The sequence below is a fragment of the Haemaphysalis longicornis genome, unplaced genomic scaffold, assembly GCF_048455015.1.
Source record: "Haemaphysalis longicornis isolate Haplotype H1 unplaced genomic scaffold, Haemaphysalis longicornis Haplotype H1 scaffold_3, whole genome shotgun sequence".
In the NCBI taxonomy this organism is placed as follows: Eukaryota; Metazoa; Arthropoda; class Arachnida; order Ixodida; family Ixodidae; genus Haemaphysalis; species Haemaphysalis longicornis.
In genome coordinates this window covers 59,073,613-59,087,159 of record NW_027526335.1, presented here as the reverse complement: position 1 = coordinate 59,087,159, position 13,547 = coordinate 59,073,613, and the positions used below count along the sequence as shown (strand labels likewise).

General features: G+C 47.0%; 1 protein-coding gene across 1 annotated transcript in view; it reads right to left on the bottom strand.

Moving 5' to 3' along the window:
* Ube3a (ubiquitin protein ligase E3A) overlaps window positions 1–13,547 on the bottom strand; it is a 39,242-nt gene that overhangs the window by 6,084 nt on the left and 19,611 nt on the right. Inside the window, exons 8-13 of the mRNA XM_077703225.1 lie at window positions 12,854–13,009; window positions 8,561–8,878; window positions 7,401–7,545; window positions 2,378–2,583; window positions 717–884; window positions 469–624 (exon numbers count right to left, since the gene is read on the bottom strand). Coding sequence (XP_077559351.1) covers window positions 469–624; window positions 717–884; window positions 2,378–2,583; window positions 7,401–7,545; window positions 8,561–8,878; window positions 12,854–13,009 — 1,149 coding nt within the window. The remainder of the gene's footprint in view (window positions 1–468; window positions 625–716; window positions 885–2,377; window positions 2,584–7,400; window positions 7,546–8,560; window positions 8,879–12,853; window positions 13,010–13,547) is intronic.

Below are 13,547 nucleotides of genomic sequence, written 5' to 3'. Positions count from 1 at the left end.
CAACCGAGCAGCCAGCAGAGGACCACGCGCTATCGACATCCCGCAGATATTTTGTAAATAAACAACATCCAAACACGTCACGAGTTTGTGTTTGCCGCTTCCGCACTGCCGGCGTTCTTCGCCGGCTCGCCCGGCTCGCCGCTCCAATCGGAGGGCCGGAGGGCGGAGCTTCTGCTCTCGAGAACGAACGACCCTATCGTTGGCGGCGGAGGCGCTGTGATTTCGTCAGCTCATCGGGCAGCTGGCCGCGAACAAAGTTCTGCAGCGATTCCAGGCACTCTGTTTCTATTACTTTTTATTTACATTGGACGCGAAAACGCGCCGGAGACACGAAAAGCCCACTGAGCGAGCTGCACGGTCGCTGTGCAGGCGGCGGCCACGGCCGCAAAGGGGCCCAGGCCAGCGCAGGTAGCTCGAGTGATAGCTTGTTACCGCTGCACGAAGATGCGACAGCAGCAAACACGTCACCTTGCTGCCACAGACGAGCAGTTCCACTTCCTCTGGCCGGAACAGCACTTCCAGGGGGGAGTCCTCGGTCACAAGCAGGAAGCCACGGCGGAATGCGCCAAACTGCTTCTGTATGCTCGTGTTGAGCAAGAAGTCCGTGTACAAGTCGACAAACTCCTGCGTTTGAGAACCACCACAAGGCACAGACGGTGAAACCGCAGGCACCCTTAGGCCACAGCTGTAACAGACCCTAAACGAGCGACACTTACCCATTTGTTGTCCTGGTTGACTAGAATGGCGTCACCGTTCTCCTTGAGGTCATGAGCGAGCACGCAGCCAAACACATCCTTGTAGGTGATCCTAAAGGTCTGCATGAACACCTCTTCCATGTCGTCCCCCTTGTAGTCCAACAGTTGCTGCAGGCCTGTAGCCAAGACCTGGGAAGAGAGGGGAAGAAGAGATGCACTTTACATTCGTACGTCGTTAAGGTAGGGCTACAAACCAGGCGTGCCTGAGCTGTGAGCACAACTAAGCAGAGTAGAATACTATCACATAAAATTAAAGGCATTCCACTCAATGTGAAAGCTGTCGGGAGTGCAGAGCAGTGATTCGCCATAATGGGCTGTAGTGCCATTATCCGCTCACTGCTACCACCCAATGCAATTCAAAATTCCCGCCTCCGCAGAGCTGGTCCCCTGCCTGAAATTGCGCCAGCGGGAGTTCTGTTTTTTTTTGTGCTTGCTTTTCCTACCGTCCGCGCCGGCGTTGCACTGCCACATTTTTTCGCTTACTATTGTAAAAACCAACCCAACGAGCATTCCTAACTAAATGAACGTGGGCGCTGCCGGTTAACCCTTTGAGGGTTTTTGCCGTACGTGTACTGCGGCGGTTTTCCGTCACGCAAGGTCTTTGCTGTACGGGTACTATTTCGAGCATCCGTTTGAAATTTCGCGCCATATTAACGATGCATGCTCCCTGGGAGGTGCTGCCACCTCCTGGGACTTACAAGAAGTGTTTGAAATTTGATTGTGCTACCTTCTTGCGGTGAAAAACAGAACTCTCTGGCTTTGGCGCGTTACGGCGTATGTATGAGTCAACGTGTTTCGTGGTTTCAGTTTCGTCACGTGATCGCATCGGAGGCGCGCGAAACTTGATCGGCGCTCGCTATCAGGGGCGGCGGAAGTTGATTTCAATCTACATTGGCGCTGCTCTTATCTTGTTTATTACCCACGCTTACTAGGTATCCTTGCCCTCCTTGCTTGGAACTGAAGTAACCTACTCGGAGACTCCGTTGCGGGGGCGGCGGAAGTTGATTTCTATCTATATTGGCGCTGCTATTAGCTTGTTTATCACGGGCGCGTGAGTTATTACATGCGCTTTATGCGTGCAGACTGCGATAAGGCACTGTGCGTAGACCCGTGTTTCAAGGAATACCGCACTCTGAAATACTATTGAACATTTTTCAGTTCTAAGTGATGCTGACCCCAAAATACTGCTCCTGATAATTTTTTACCATTTAATCCTGACTTTAGACATTTTGTACATTCCAAATCCGCAATAAACTAATTTGACCACTAGGGAAAGTTTTTTTCAAAAAAATTCGACCCTCAAAGGGTTAATTACGTATATTTTGCCTCAAATGTACCTGCAGTTTTCTTTGCACTAAACAATGGGGCGATATACGACAAGCGCCAGCAGTTCCTAAATTTCCAATGCTTATGTCTATATAAACTGCTTGGCTTTCAAAGCCTCTGGGTTACACCGCGACGGCAGCCACTACGACGGAACGCTGTGTGGCTCCACTTGGGTCCAGCAAGCGAGCTACGACGACAAGCCGAGCCCCTAAACCGCTCTGCACTTAAAAAGAGCACCCCCAGAAACCCTGCTCTCTCCATTTTCTCGCTTCCGTCCCCTTCCCAGGAGGACTCACGGGGTTCCAGTCGAGGAGGTCGTGGAAGGTGCCCTTTCGGCCAAGCAGCTTGCGGTAAACGACCATGGGGAAGTGGACGTCCAGGATGACATTGTTGTAGATGGCCAGGCCCAGGATGATGCCGATCAGCTTGAACTGAGCGTCACTCTCAAACGACGTCGGGTTGAACCAGTACGTCTGGGTCTCCCCATTGAGCGTGAACATGGCTGCGAGCACAGGGGCCCACTCTCTTAGCTGCTCCACACCCAGTGGGTTCAACTAATTGCCATCAACAACCACCCTTGAATATGTGCAGCCACAGATAAGACACTCGTTCAGTGCATATTTAGCGAACCGGCTTTTCTTTCTTTTTTCTCACATGACTGGCCTGACTTCCGTTCAATAATGTTAAATTAAGAAATTTACCCTTTTTTTTGTATGACCACAACATCTACAGCAAAGCAAGGAACGAAGTTCTCTAATGGTATGCTCACTGTTTGCTAAAAATTACTTCCTTTTCTTTTTGTGAAAGCTTGAAGTGTTATGCTATTGATCATAAAGCGACATGTAGTAAAAGCTTGTTAATTCAAACCACAAGGGAAGCCTTTTCAGTCTGAATTAATGAAAGTTCGAACTAACGATAGTGATGAATTGCAACAGTACACTGCGATTGGAAAGGATTTGGGCACGTCAGCAATTTGATGCTTCCAAAAGCCCGTGATCGCAGTCTGTCTTTTGTCCTTGCAGGCAACAGCAAGCACTTTCTGCTGTAACGAGCAAACTTGGCTGAAGACCCCCTCCACACCTTCTTCAAAAGTGAAGCAGAGACGGTTGGCATTCAATCCTGCCATGACCTCTGAGCGGATGGCCGCTATGGGGCTTCGCCCTCTGCCTCGTCGTCACTGGCAGCAGCAGGTCCTGCGCTTCTCACCCGGGATATGCTGCCTTCCACTGCCAGCACACCACACACAACTCCACTCGTGTTCACATCAATTTAGTTCACAAAGAATACAACTTTCAAAATGTCTGCTGTGAGGTGCTTAGATTGGTGTTGCCAAATTTTACTTTCTGTCCCTATTACGTGAGCAATGCAGCCCTAGGTGTAGGCAGCAGGTGTGTTTTTCTGGCCGTGTATCGGGTGTCAAGTCGCCGGGGTGGTGGCCTCTAGTTCTAATTATCCATTGTGGAACCTACTTGTGTTCAAAGTAACGGCGTTTTTATACGTGAGACTTCTATTAGAGCTTGGCTGGATTAAATTGTGCAGATCAAATTATCAAGAAATCTGAATCATTGAAGTCTAAATTAACAAGCTTGCTCCGTAATGTACTCCCTGTGGTACTGTAAACATTTGAACAAACTACTGTACAGGGTGTTCTATTTTAGCTACACCATATTTTTACAAAAAAGAGTAAACGATGCATACCACAGTTCCAAGTGCTTACGTGTCTCAAATAGGTAAAACAAAATGATTTTCAACATGACTAGTACATTTGCCTAAAGAATCTGTTAATCACCTGTCCAATCGCTGGTTTTAAGGCACACATTTATTAGGAAATTAGAGGCAACTAATAAAGCTAGCTTGCTTTATGAAAACCACAAATATGGCTCGAATAGGATACGTATTCCTGAAGTTTGCAATCAGATACATTTGAGTTCGACAATGAGTCTTAGGAGCACCGACAAGTGGGCAAGTTGGTATGGAGACATACTAAATAAAAGCGCAGAAAAACGCGGGACAAAGAGAAGAACTGCACAGGACGAGCGCTTACTAACAACCGAGTTTAATGAAACCACAATGCGCCACAAGTGTGCGCTGTGTCGAGATTTGTCGAGATTAAGGGGAGACGTGGGTCTTGAAATGAACTTTTTTATTAATTGGTCTGTGATAATGAAAATCACTGTGCATATGTGTTTTGTCTTCCTCATTTCAAATATGTAATTAGTTTTCAAGTGGTAGAATTATTTTTTGAGTTATAAAGAAAACACTGGAGCCTAATTAAGTAATTCCTTACGGGCCTTTAAGGAACTTTTTATTCAATTTTTTTTTAAATAAATGGTATGGATGTGTAGCTTAAGACCTGCCATGCATGCTGAAGCTATTTATATTCCTGTAAAGATAGTTGATTGGATAGAATTAATCTAATTATGCCAAGTACAGTTTTCTGAAAACTTAATGACCTCTAATTATTACTCATAACATTTATTTGAGGCAAAATGAGCCAATTAAAATAGCTTCAGCATGCAGTTCATTTTATCCCGAATTCAACGGTATAACACTTGTAGAAATCCTTTGAAAAAAACTACCTCAAAACCCCTGTAAGGCTAGGCACATATGCAAAAAGAGGGAAGCTGAGAAAATCGCAGTTGAAGTTTTACTACAAGTGACAGTTTTATCTATTGAGCATATGAAAAAAAGAAAGGTTCTAGAATGTAGCTCGCGTTTCGCTCAACACGAGCACACCAAGTTTGCTGAAATCAGTTGGTGGGAAAATTATGAAATCCTCTGTCTACAGATGGCACCTGGCAGAAAAACTGAACAAAAGCAAAGCCAGAACGTTGCTTCAATATTTATGCTGTTGGCATCGCGCCGTCTCTCTTTGGCGACTAGGGCTGAGGTGCCGAGCGTGCACCACAGTTGTAAACGCTATTTTGTTATGTTACTGCTTCATTTGTAGCAATCAAATCGGATTTGCATCGCGTGAAGTGAGTTGCAGCGAAGGGGCTGGTAACGGAATGCCCGCCACTGTTCGGTAACGTGCATGCGCTTGGCTAGGTGGGATAAGCACGTTTTCGGTTTAATCTACTCGTATATCACGTCACCAACGCACATTGTGCACAGTGCGAACATTTATAATGCTCAAATCGCTCATCTATATATGGTAACCTGCCGACGAGGAAGCGCGCGCCGGAGTGCGGGCCGTACCGCCGCAGCATCGTTGATAACAGAATGAACACACTTGCCTTGCGACGTCGGCATGCGGCACCCTCCACTTTATCATTTCTTTTCTTTCTATTTGCTGGTGATCGAAAGATAGACGACCTTAGTGCCCCCGCAGGCGTAATCATATCGCTACGCTATCGTCTCGGCAGCCTGCGCGGGCGCTAAGCCTACCTCCGTCTCGGCGCCGTTCTCGCGATAAGTCGTCGTCACAGGAGCAGAAAATCGTATTTCAGGCGCTTTTAATAACGCCTGTTCTTCCTTTCGGTTATCGATAGACATCTTTACTTTATTTTTACGACATGCGGGGCTTTTGCCGGTCCTCGCATAGACGAATACATGAGCCGTTGCCCTGTGATGAGAGTGCCGAGCAGACGACCCACGGCGCCCAGCCAATGAGGTTGCGCCCTGCGGTCACGTGCAGTTAGTAACCAATTAGGCGGCGCGATCCGTCTCTTTTCTACCCCGGTTTTACTCGCAACCAACGGACGAAACGGAGTGGTTCTGGCGGGGAATTAAAAACGAAAAGACGCGCTTTCGAATGAGACCAAGATGGACGCCGTGGCGCATGTAGAACCCGAGGGGCGAGTCGTCGAAAAAATGCTATTTTCGCGTCGAATCTTGGCCGATTTTAGCAGGCGTCGGTGCTATAAATTGATATTATGGCTCAAATACGTACTCCTGGGTTTGGATATTTTGCTAACCGGTAGAATAATAGCTGTACTTTCCGAAAATGGCGATTTCTAAAAATCGATTTTTTGGCCAAATTTCGGGATTCCAAGACCCGTGTCTCCCCTTAATGCGCCACAAGTGTGCGCTGTGTCGAGATTTGTCGTTTTTGGTTTCATTAAACTCAGTTAGTAAGCGCTCGTCCTGTGTAGTTCTTCTCTTTGTCCCGCGTTTTTCTGCGCTTTTATTTAGTATAGTAGAATCTCGATGATACGAATCTCGCGGGACCGCGAAAAATATTCGTATCATCCGAAATTCGTATGAACCAACACAGACCAAAAAATTGAGCGCTGAAAAAAGTTTTCGTTTATTTCTTTTCTTACTTTCACGTGAACAAATCCGTGATTTTTTCTGCTTTTTTTAAACCTCCACGGCACAAAGCAGTCCTTTCTGGAGCGCGTAACGCTTCGCCTAGCTTCGCGCTTGTCGCCTCACTCCCAGTGTCCAAGCTCGCTACACGCCGCAACAGTCAAGCGCGAACCGCATGGTGCGTTTTTGCACGCGATTCGCACGCCTCGGCTTTGCGCGCCCTGTATTTTCACGCCCGCATTGACGATTTCGCGTTTCCGGTATCTCCTACCTCGGTCAGAAAAAGACGCTGACGACTTGCGAAAAGCTCGAGACAGCCCGCTGGCTCCGCCCGAGATGTTTAGGCTTAGCACTCCGGCAGATATTTTATGGGCGCTTTCACTAGCGGCGCGGATGGTGTTTTATAGTACCGTTTTCGCCAACGTTATCAGCTCCTTTACTGCACAAGAAACTTCGTGTCTGCCTTGAGCGGCATTTTAAAGAGCAGCTAGAAGCAGTCGCTCAAGCGGCCGTGCCACTTCGCGGCCGAAGCCGCCGCCATGTTGCCGCCCCCGGCCGCGGCGCGCATGGGGCGTGCGGGGCGCGTTTTCGCGAGCAAAAAACAACAGCCCAGCCGTTTCTGGAGAAAGAAGAGTGACAAATGGGGAGAGAGAGCCGTCACTTGCTTGTTCGGCAGTCGGACGCCTCGCCGGCTCGTTCGTATCATCCGCCGGGCCGCGCAGGTCCGTTCGTAACAGCCGAAATTTTTCCCATTGCAAACAATGCAATTTTGCCGGGACTTTTCAGAAATTCGTATCATCCCGAAATTCGTATCACCCAGAATCGTATCATCGAGATTCTACTGTATGTCGACAATGAGTGATATAATGTAGAATTTCAATATAAGCACCCACAAAAAGTATGAATCAATTGTTTTCTTTATCTGCAAGTTTGGTGCAACTAAAATGAAAGACTCAGTGTAATTTGCTCTCACCAACCTTGTTACACAACACAAAAATCTCTTAACTTACAAATTGGAAACCACAAATGACAGAACTACGTGGCAATGTCAAGAGGAAAGTGACTAACCAATGTCAGGATTGAAGATCTCCTCAACGACTAACTGAAAGAACTCCTTGGAGACGCCCCCTTCATCGATGCCTTGCTCTCCTTCAAATTCCACCACCAGCTGCTTCTTCAAACTTGACGGACTCTCCATGGCAACCAGCTCTAACTGCACACACACGTGGTTACAAAAAGCTGTTAGTCAGTATTAGCTCCTTGTTAAAAGATCAGGTAAAATTTCCCATTTGAAACAAATACAGCGTTTGACAAACTGGCAAGGATATTGCAAAATTTGGGAAGCGCGTATGATTCGCAATAAAAACTAGTCCCTCGAACAATGAGAAAACCATTATCTTTTCGAAACTGAAGTCAGTGGTTTGCTTGCTTATCACCAAGCAGTAATCAGTCATTTTTTTTACTCTTGCACAATGATTGCACCCTGAACATGCCGCCGCAAGTATGGTACTGTGCGTGTCATCTGCTCATTCTGTAGTGGCAGCAACTGCAACAACTTATTTGCCACTTTGACGAGGCAGTGTGCGATGACAAGTTTATTTTCAGACTGAGCGAGCTTGCGTTCACTAAGAAATAAATGAGCATGATGCAACATTTGTGCATAACGAACATGTACGGTAGGACTTAAGTCCTAAGGTAGGACTTAAATTGAAAACTAATTTCCCGTTTACGGTACCCACCTCACGAATTCCGACACGTCTTTATATTCCCTTTCTCGCATCCTAAAATGTTGTCTGGAATTTCTCTCCGCACAATAGTCGCAGCCTCAACTCTGCTTCAATTTTTCTGGAAACAAGTGCGATCATTAAGGAAGTAAATACAGTAATCTTGAAAACGTAAGAGGGAGAGAGAGAGGGAGGGAAGGCTCTTTATTAGAGGAGAAAGCCGGGATGTCTGCCGGAATTTCGATACCGACATGCTACTTGGCGGGGGAAGGGGGAAAGGGGAGAGAAAAGGCCCGACAGATTACAGGGCAGAAGAAATAGGAAGAAAGAGAAGAAGTAACAGAGAAAAAAATAAAGAATGTTGCTCAATTTGTACCAGTAGTGTGCTTAAAGTCTGCAAACATAAGCAGAGCACACCGCTGGAAGCAATCCTTCCCCAGACACAACACTCCTTTCCCCTTCCCCTATTTTGCGAAGGGTGGCAGGAGCACGTCGCCCACTCACCCTGTGTAGTGCGTCGTCGATGAGGTGGTCGCGGCGCACGTTCAGCCGCAGGTAGGGGTTGGCGGGAGCCCCGCCCACGAGCATCTGAATGACGGACAGGTGGCGCTCGGAGTACATGCGGATGCGGTTGTCGTAGTACAGGCCCAGGGCCTTGACGGCCGGCGTGAGCACAAAGGCGTGGGCCAGGAAGGAGAACTCCTTGCTGTTGGAGGCCCCCCGGTGCGAGTGCACAAAGCCCCGGTCCGTCTCCAGCTGCTCGCTCAGGGGCTCGTTGTAGAACTCCTCCCAGGGGATCAGCGGCTTGCGGCAGTCCGCCACCTGCGCCCCCACACCAAGGAAACCGGGTCAACGCTTCATCGGAGTTCCACCAGCGGCGGAATTCAGAGTTTGTCCGTTTCAAAAATGTCTCCTTTGCGTCTGTTCCAGTCATGGCATGGGTGCACTAGTAACACCTCACCCCACCTTGCTTGTACTGCGTCAAACGTGATTGTATGCTTTGAGCCAATCAGGGCTCACTTGATACAGACATCTTGAAACGGACGTGAAATGGACAGAACTGAGAACTACTCCCCAGAAGACGTACAAGGTAGTGAAAAAGACCAGCCACCGCATAAGATGCAAGGGCAGCGGGAAGCACAATTCCAACTTAGTACAGTTGACTCTTGTCAATCAAACTCCAATGAGACTGCTAAACCCTGTTTGCACTAAATAAAAAAATTCGTAGACCCAAGCCGAGATACAGGCAAATCCAGCTACAATCAAATTGCCAGGACATGTGAAAAATTTCGTTGAAGTGGAAATTTGTTGAGGCGAAATCTGCCCCAAACACACCATGATAGCCTTGTATATTATCCATATCACTGACAGCATGATGCAATGTTTAGAATAAGAAGTGACACGCAATTACGTCGTGTCTATTCAGATAACAAGCGTATCAATGGTTATCTGTATTTCACCCGCACATAAAGAGCGCATGACCAGGCGAAGGAAATGCAGTCGCAAAACATACTGCTGTACAACAAGGCATACCGTATTTATTCGAATCTAAGCCGATAGTTTTTTTGAAATACTGATATATCAAACTCGAGGGTCGGCTTAGATTCGAGGATTTTGAAATACGCGCCAATTTCCAAGTGAAGTAGCGCGCAGCTAGCGCCACCCAGAAAAGAAAGTATTGTAGCCATTACTAGACGAGCCAGTAGCCACTTAAGGGCCATAGGCCGCCATTTTGAATTGTGCGGACAGTGGCCTGCGTCCTCCGTGTTCTGTGCCTGCGTGCGGTGTGGCGTTTGGTTTTGACAGCGCAAAAAGAAGCGGTGCCATTATAGTGCCGCTTTTAAAAGAAAAGTTGTTTTAGCCGCGGAGTTGTCGTCGAACGTTCAAGCCGGGCGGGACTTCGGCGTGGGTGAAAAAAATGTCCGTCGTTGGAGGACGCAACGGGAGAGGATATTTGCGTGCGCCGCAACGAGGTTGGCAATCACCGAACCACGAGAATGCCGTCACCATGAAATGGAGATGGCATTGGCTGACTTCGTTCAGACGCAGCGAGCAGCTGCCCTTCCAGTAACGACGGAAGTGCTCCAGGCAAAAGCAAGGGAGCTTTTAAGGGAACGAGGCTTATCGCGGGCACACTTCAAAGACAGTCGGGGCTGGCTACAGAAATTCATGAAGCACTTCGGCTTTAGTCTCCGTCGTCGAACATCAATCGTCCAGAAGTTGCCCGGTGATTTTCAAGAGAAACTGATTGAGTTCCAGCACCGCATCTTCCTGTTCAATAAACGTGTTTTCTTTTTGTGAACGCTGACCTCGCCTTTTTGTTCGGCCTACATTCGAGGCAAGTTTTTTTTTTTTTTCGCGCCTTCGGACTTTCGGGGGTCGGCTTAGAATCGGGGCCGGCCTACATTCGAATAAATACGGTATCTACCAAGCTGATTACTTGCTAGGCCCTAGGAATCCCCCCCTCGCTTGTGGCACAAGTGGTGCCCGTTATCTTATCCTTTGACTGGCCACGGTGGCATATGCCTTTGGCAGGCAAGCCGCGCGCACTTGCATTTATCACGAGTGCATTCTCGCGATTAAAGGGACACTGAAGGCAACCAGCGAGTTGGTTTCCAACCAAAGTTTGACATACCCATGGACAATTTTAGCGTTGATTCGGTACCGAAAGATGCCCTTACTGCTGAGAAATAGCTAATCAACTGCTGATCAAACGTGATGCAAACAGCGCCTGCAGCCACGCGTCACGATAAAGCGCAAGCAAGCAAGGCAGCGGTGATGTATAGTGGTATAGAAGCAACCAGATACAACGTTACCATGTACCGAGCAGTTTGGTCAGTTTCAATCAAATCACTCGTTCTTTCCTAGACTCCCTTGTCCTTCGCAGCTCCGGACCACTAAGCAAAAATGTTCTTTTATGGGACCTGTGGTCAGTATTGACGCTTTGTTGAAGAAAAACATATTGTCTTTTTGAGGCCCCGCGAATGTTGGCATCTAACCAACTGCTCATGCGCAGCACTCACGATTCCGCAAAGAGCAGTACCGGCGCCCCAAGTATGGATGAGTAGCGCCATCCAGCGGCAGCCAGGAAAGACGTTACATACACCAGACATTCTAACCACTTCTGGTGCAAGTTACATAATATATATATAAAAAAAAAAAAAAACTCTAAGCATTTGAGTGGTATATTTGTGTTCTCGGTGAGCTAATCTATCTACCAACTTGTATATTGACTTCAGTGTCCCTTTAAGATAGGATTATGCGGGTTCAAGACTAAACATAAAACCACCATTTTTACTAACTTTGAAGACTGGTAGAAGGAAAGCTGACATGACAGCTGCTCACAGCGCATACATGACGGCACAGCGCCAGCAGAGCACGTTTGCGCAATGTCAACTGGATACGGATTGTCTGCAGCACCGGCTTGTCAGACCATGCCTGCGCCTCGTGGAAAGATGGCCAGCCACATCGTTAACCCCACCAACAATGGCATCCACCTATGAGTTTGTTTGAGTGGTGGTGTGGGCACACGCTTTCAGTTAAACTAAGCGGTGTAGATGTACAAAAGGTTACAGACGACTGGTGTTTCGCTTCTTTTTTGGTAAAATAAATGTTCAAGCCTAGCCCCACTGAGCAAAAATTTTGTTGAAGCAAGAACAAGTTTGACAAATGGTTTGTTGTGGTGAGGACTTCGTTGCACTGACTTCTATGGCTAGATGATAAGGAATTCAAAATATTTCGTTAAAGCAGAAATTCGGTTGAAGCAGAGTTCGTTGTAGCGGGGAGCGACTGTACGTGGATTTAAATCATTACAGGACCACTAGGTTTGATCTAATTAAGCACAAGCTTGAATTGATTGAGAGGAAAGTAAAGAGGCAAGTGTACACCATGTCCCTTTGTTGCGGCTACTTGCTCCAGCACAAGCACGCCTGCAATGGTTCTTCATCGTGATGTGGTGTTTTGTATGCCTGCAGGCTGATTGCATGACGACAAGACTACTCATGAAGAAAAAACCTTTCAAAAAATAAGAGGTGGGTAATGCCAGTTTGCTATGTGCAGCTATACTGGGTTGCCACCACAAGCACCTAACTCAAATTCATTTCTGCAAAAGGTGATATGAATGCTATCAACACATGCCTTCAGGAACACCCAACAGGGTCAAAAACTGGCTCCATGCATGCCTGCAAAACTTGCACTCCACTTTCACCTCACTATATTTGCTCACCTGCAAGCTGGGTACGACATACCCGGTAGTAGTCATAAATTCTCCGACAGTACTGAAATTTTTTTTAGCTAAATAAGCGTGTGGTTCCAGTATCAGCTGTTGCATGCAATAACTTAGCATGAACCTTGGTAGCACCTCCACAAGAGTAAATATGCACACCTGCTCACCCTTTACAATAATGCTCCATACATTTACATATGAATGGCTTTGCTCCAGAGTCCTGTGACAAGCTAGATTGGCAAACAGTAGATCCAGCAGATGCACAATTACGGACCAGAGAAATGCAAACCATCGAACAGCTATAAGCTGCAACTAGACAGGTGTACGTTTTAGCTTCCTGTGTTTTGTACAAGCACCCATCAAAGTGTAACAGCAAAAGGTGGAGCGATTTGCAGTTCACTCTTTTTTGCTCTCATCCGATCTCTTCAGAGATTATTCCTGCCCTCTGCCTACTGGCAGACCCTCTAAAAAAGCAAGAGAAAGAGAGAGATAAGAGGGAGGGAAGAAGAGAGCACAGATTAGGTCTTTGAAAGCACAGCCTTGGTGAACACCAAATGGAAATATATTTTCACCTTGACAGCCAGCAGCTCCCACACGGGGTCCTCCTTGGGAACCTGGGTCGGATCCCTGGGGAGCTGCAGGCCATCTTCTGCCCCGACATCTTCCTCTTCCCTGCACTGCTCGAGCTCGCCTCCGAGCACGTTGGAGATGAACAGCACCTTCATGGTCTGCGAGGCACATACGAGGCAATGGCATGTAACTGTTGCAGCACAAAGCCACGACACAAAGGGTGGTTCGGAATCACCTAGAGGAAAAATCAGCAGTGCTTATTATTACGCAGTGTAGCTAAGGGAACATGTCGTATTGTAGGGCCAGCTCTGTCTACTACACTGTGTGAAAACATATGGTTAGGTGCTGCATTACAGCAAAGTTCTCATAGCTAAGGACCATGCCTGAAACCACCTACTTGCTGCTACAAAAAAAAAAAAAAAAAAAAAGTGTATTATTTAAATAAAATTACAGTACACTCGCGATAATTCAAACTCAAATCATTCAATCTTCCAGTTAATTCAAATAAATTTTAAAATTTTGGTTGACCTGGTATGTTTTCAATGTCTTTTAAACCCGCTTAATTCATACCGTTTTATAGCATAAATTCCGTTAATTCTCCCTTTTTACCTGTCCTTGCCGGCAAATACTTCCTGCATTTGGCGCTTCTAGCTGCACATTTGCATCCTTATACAACTAACAGCCACAAATAAAGCT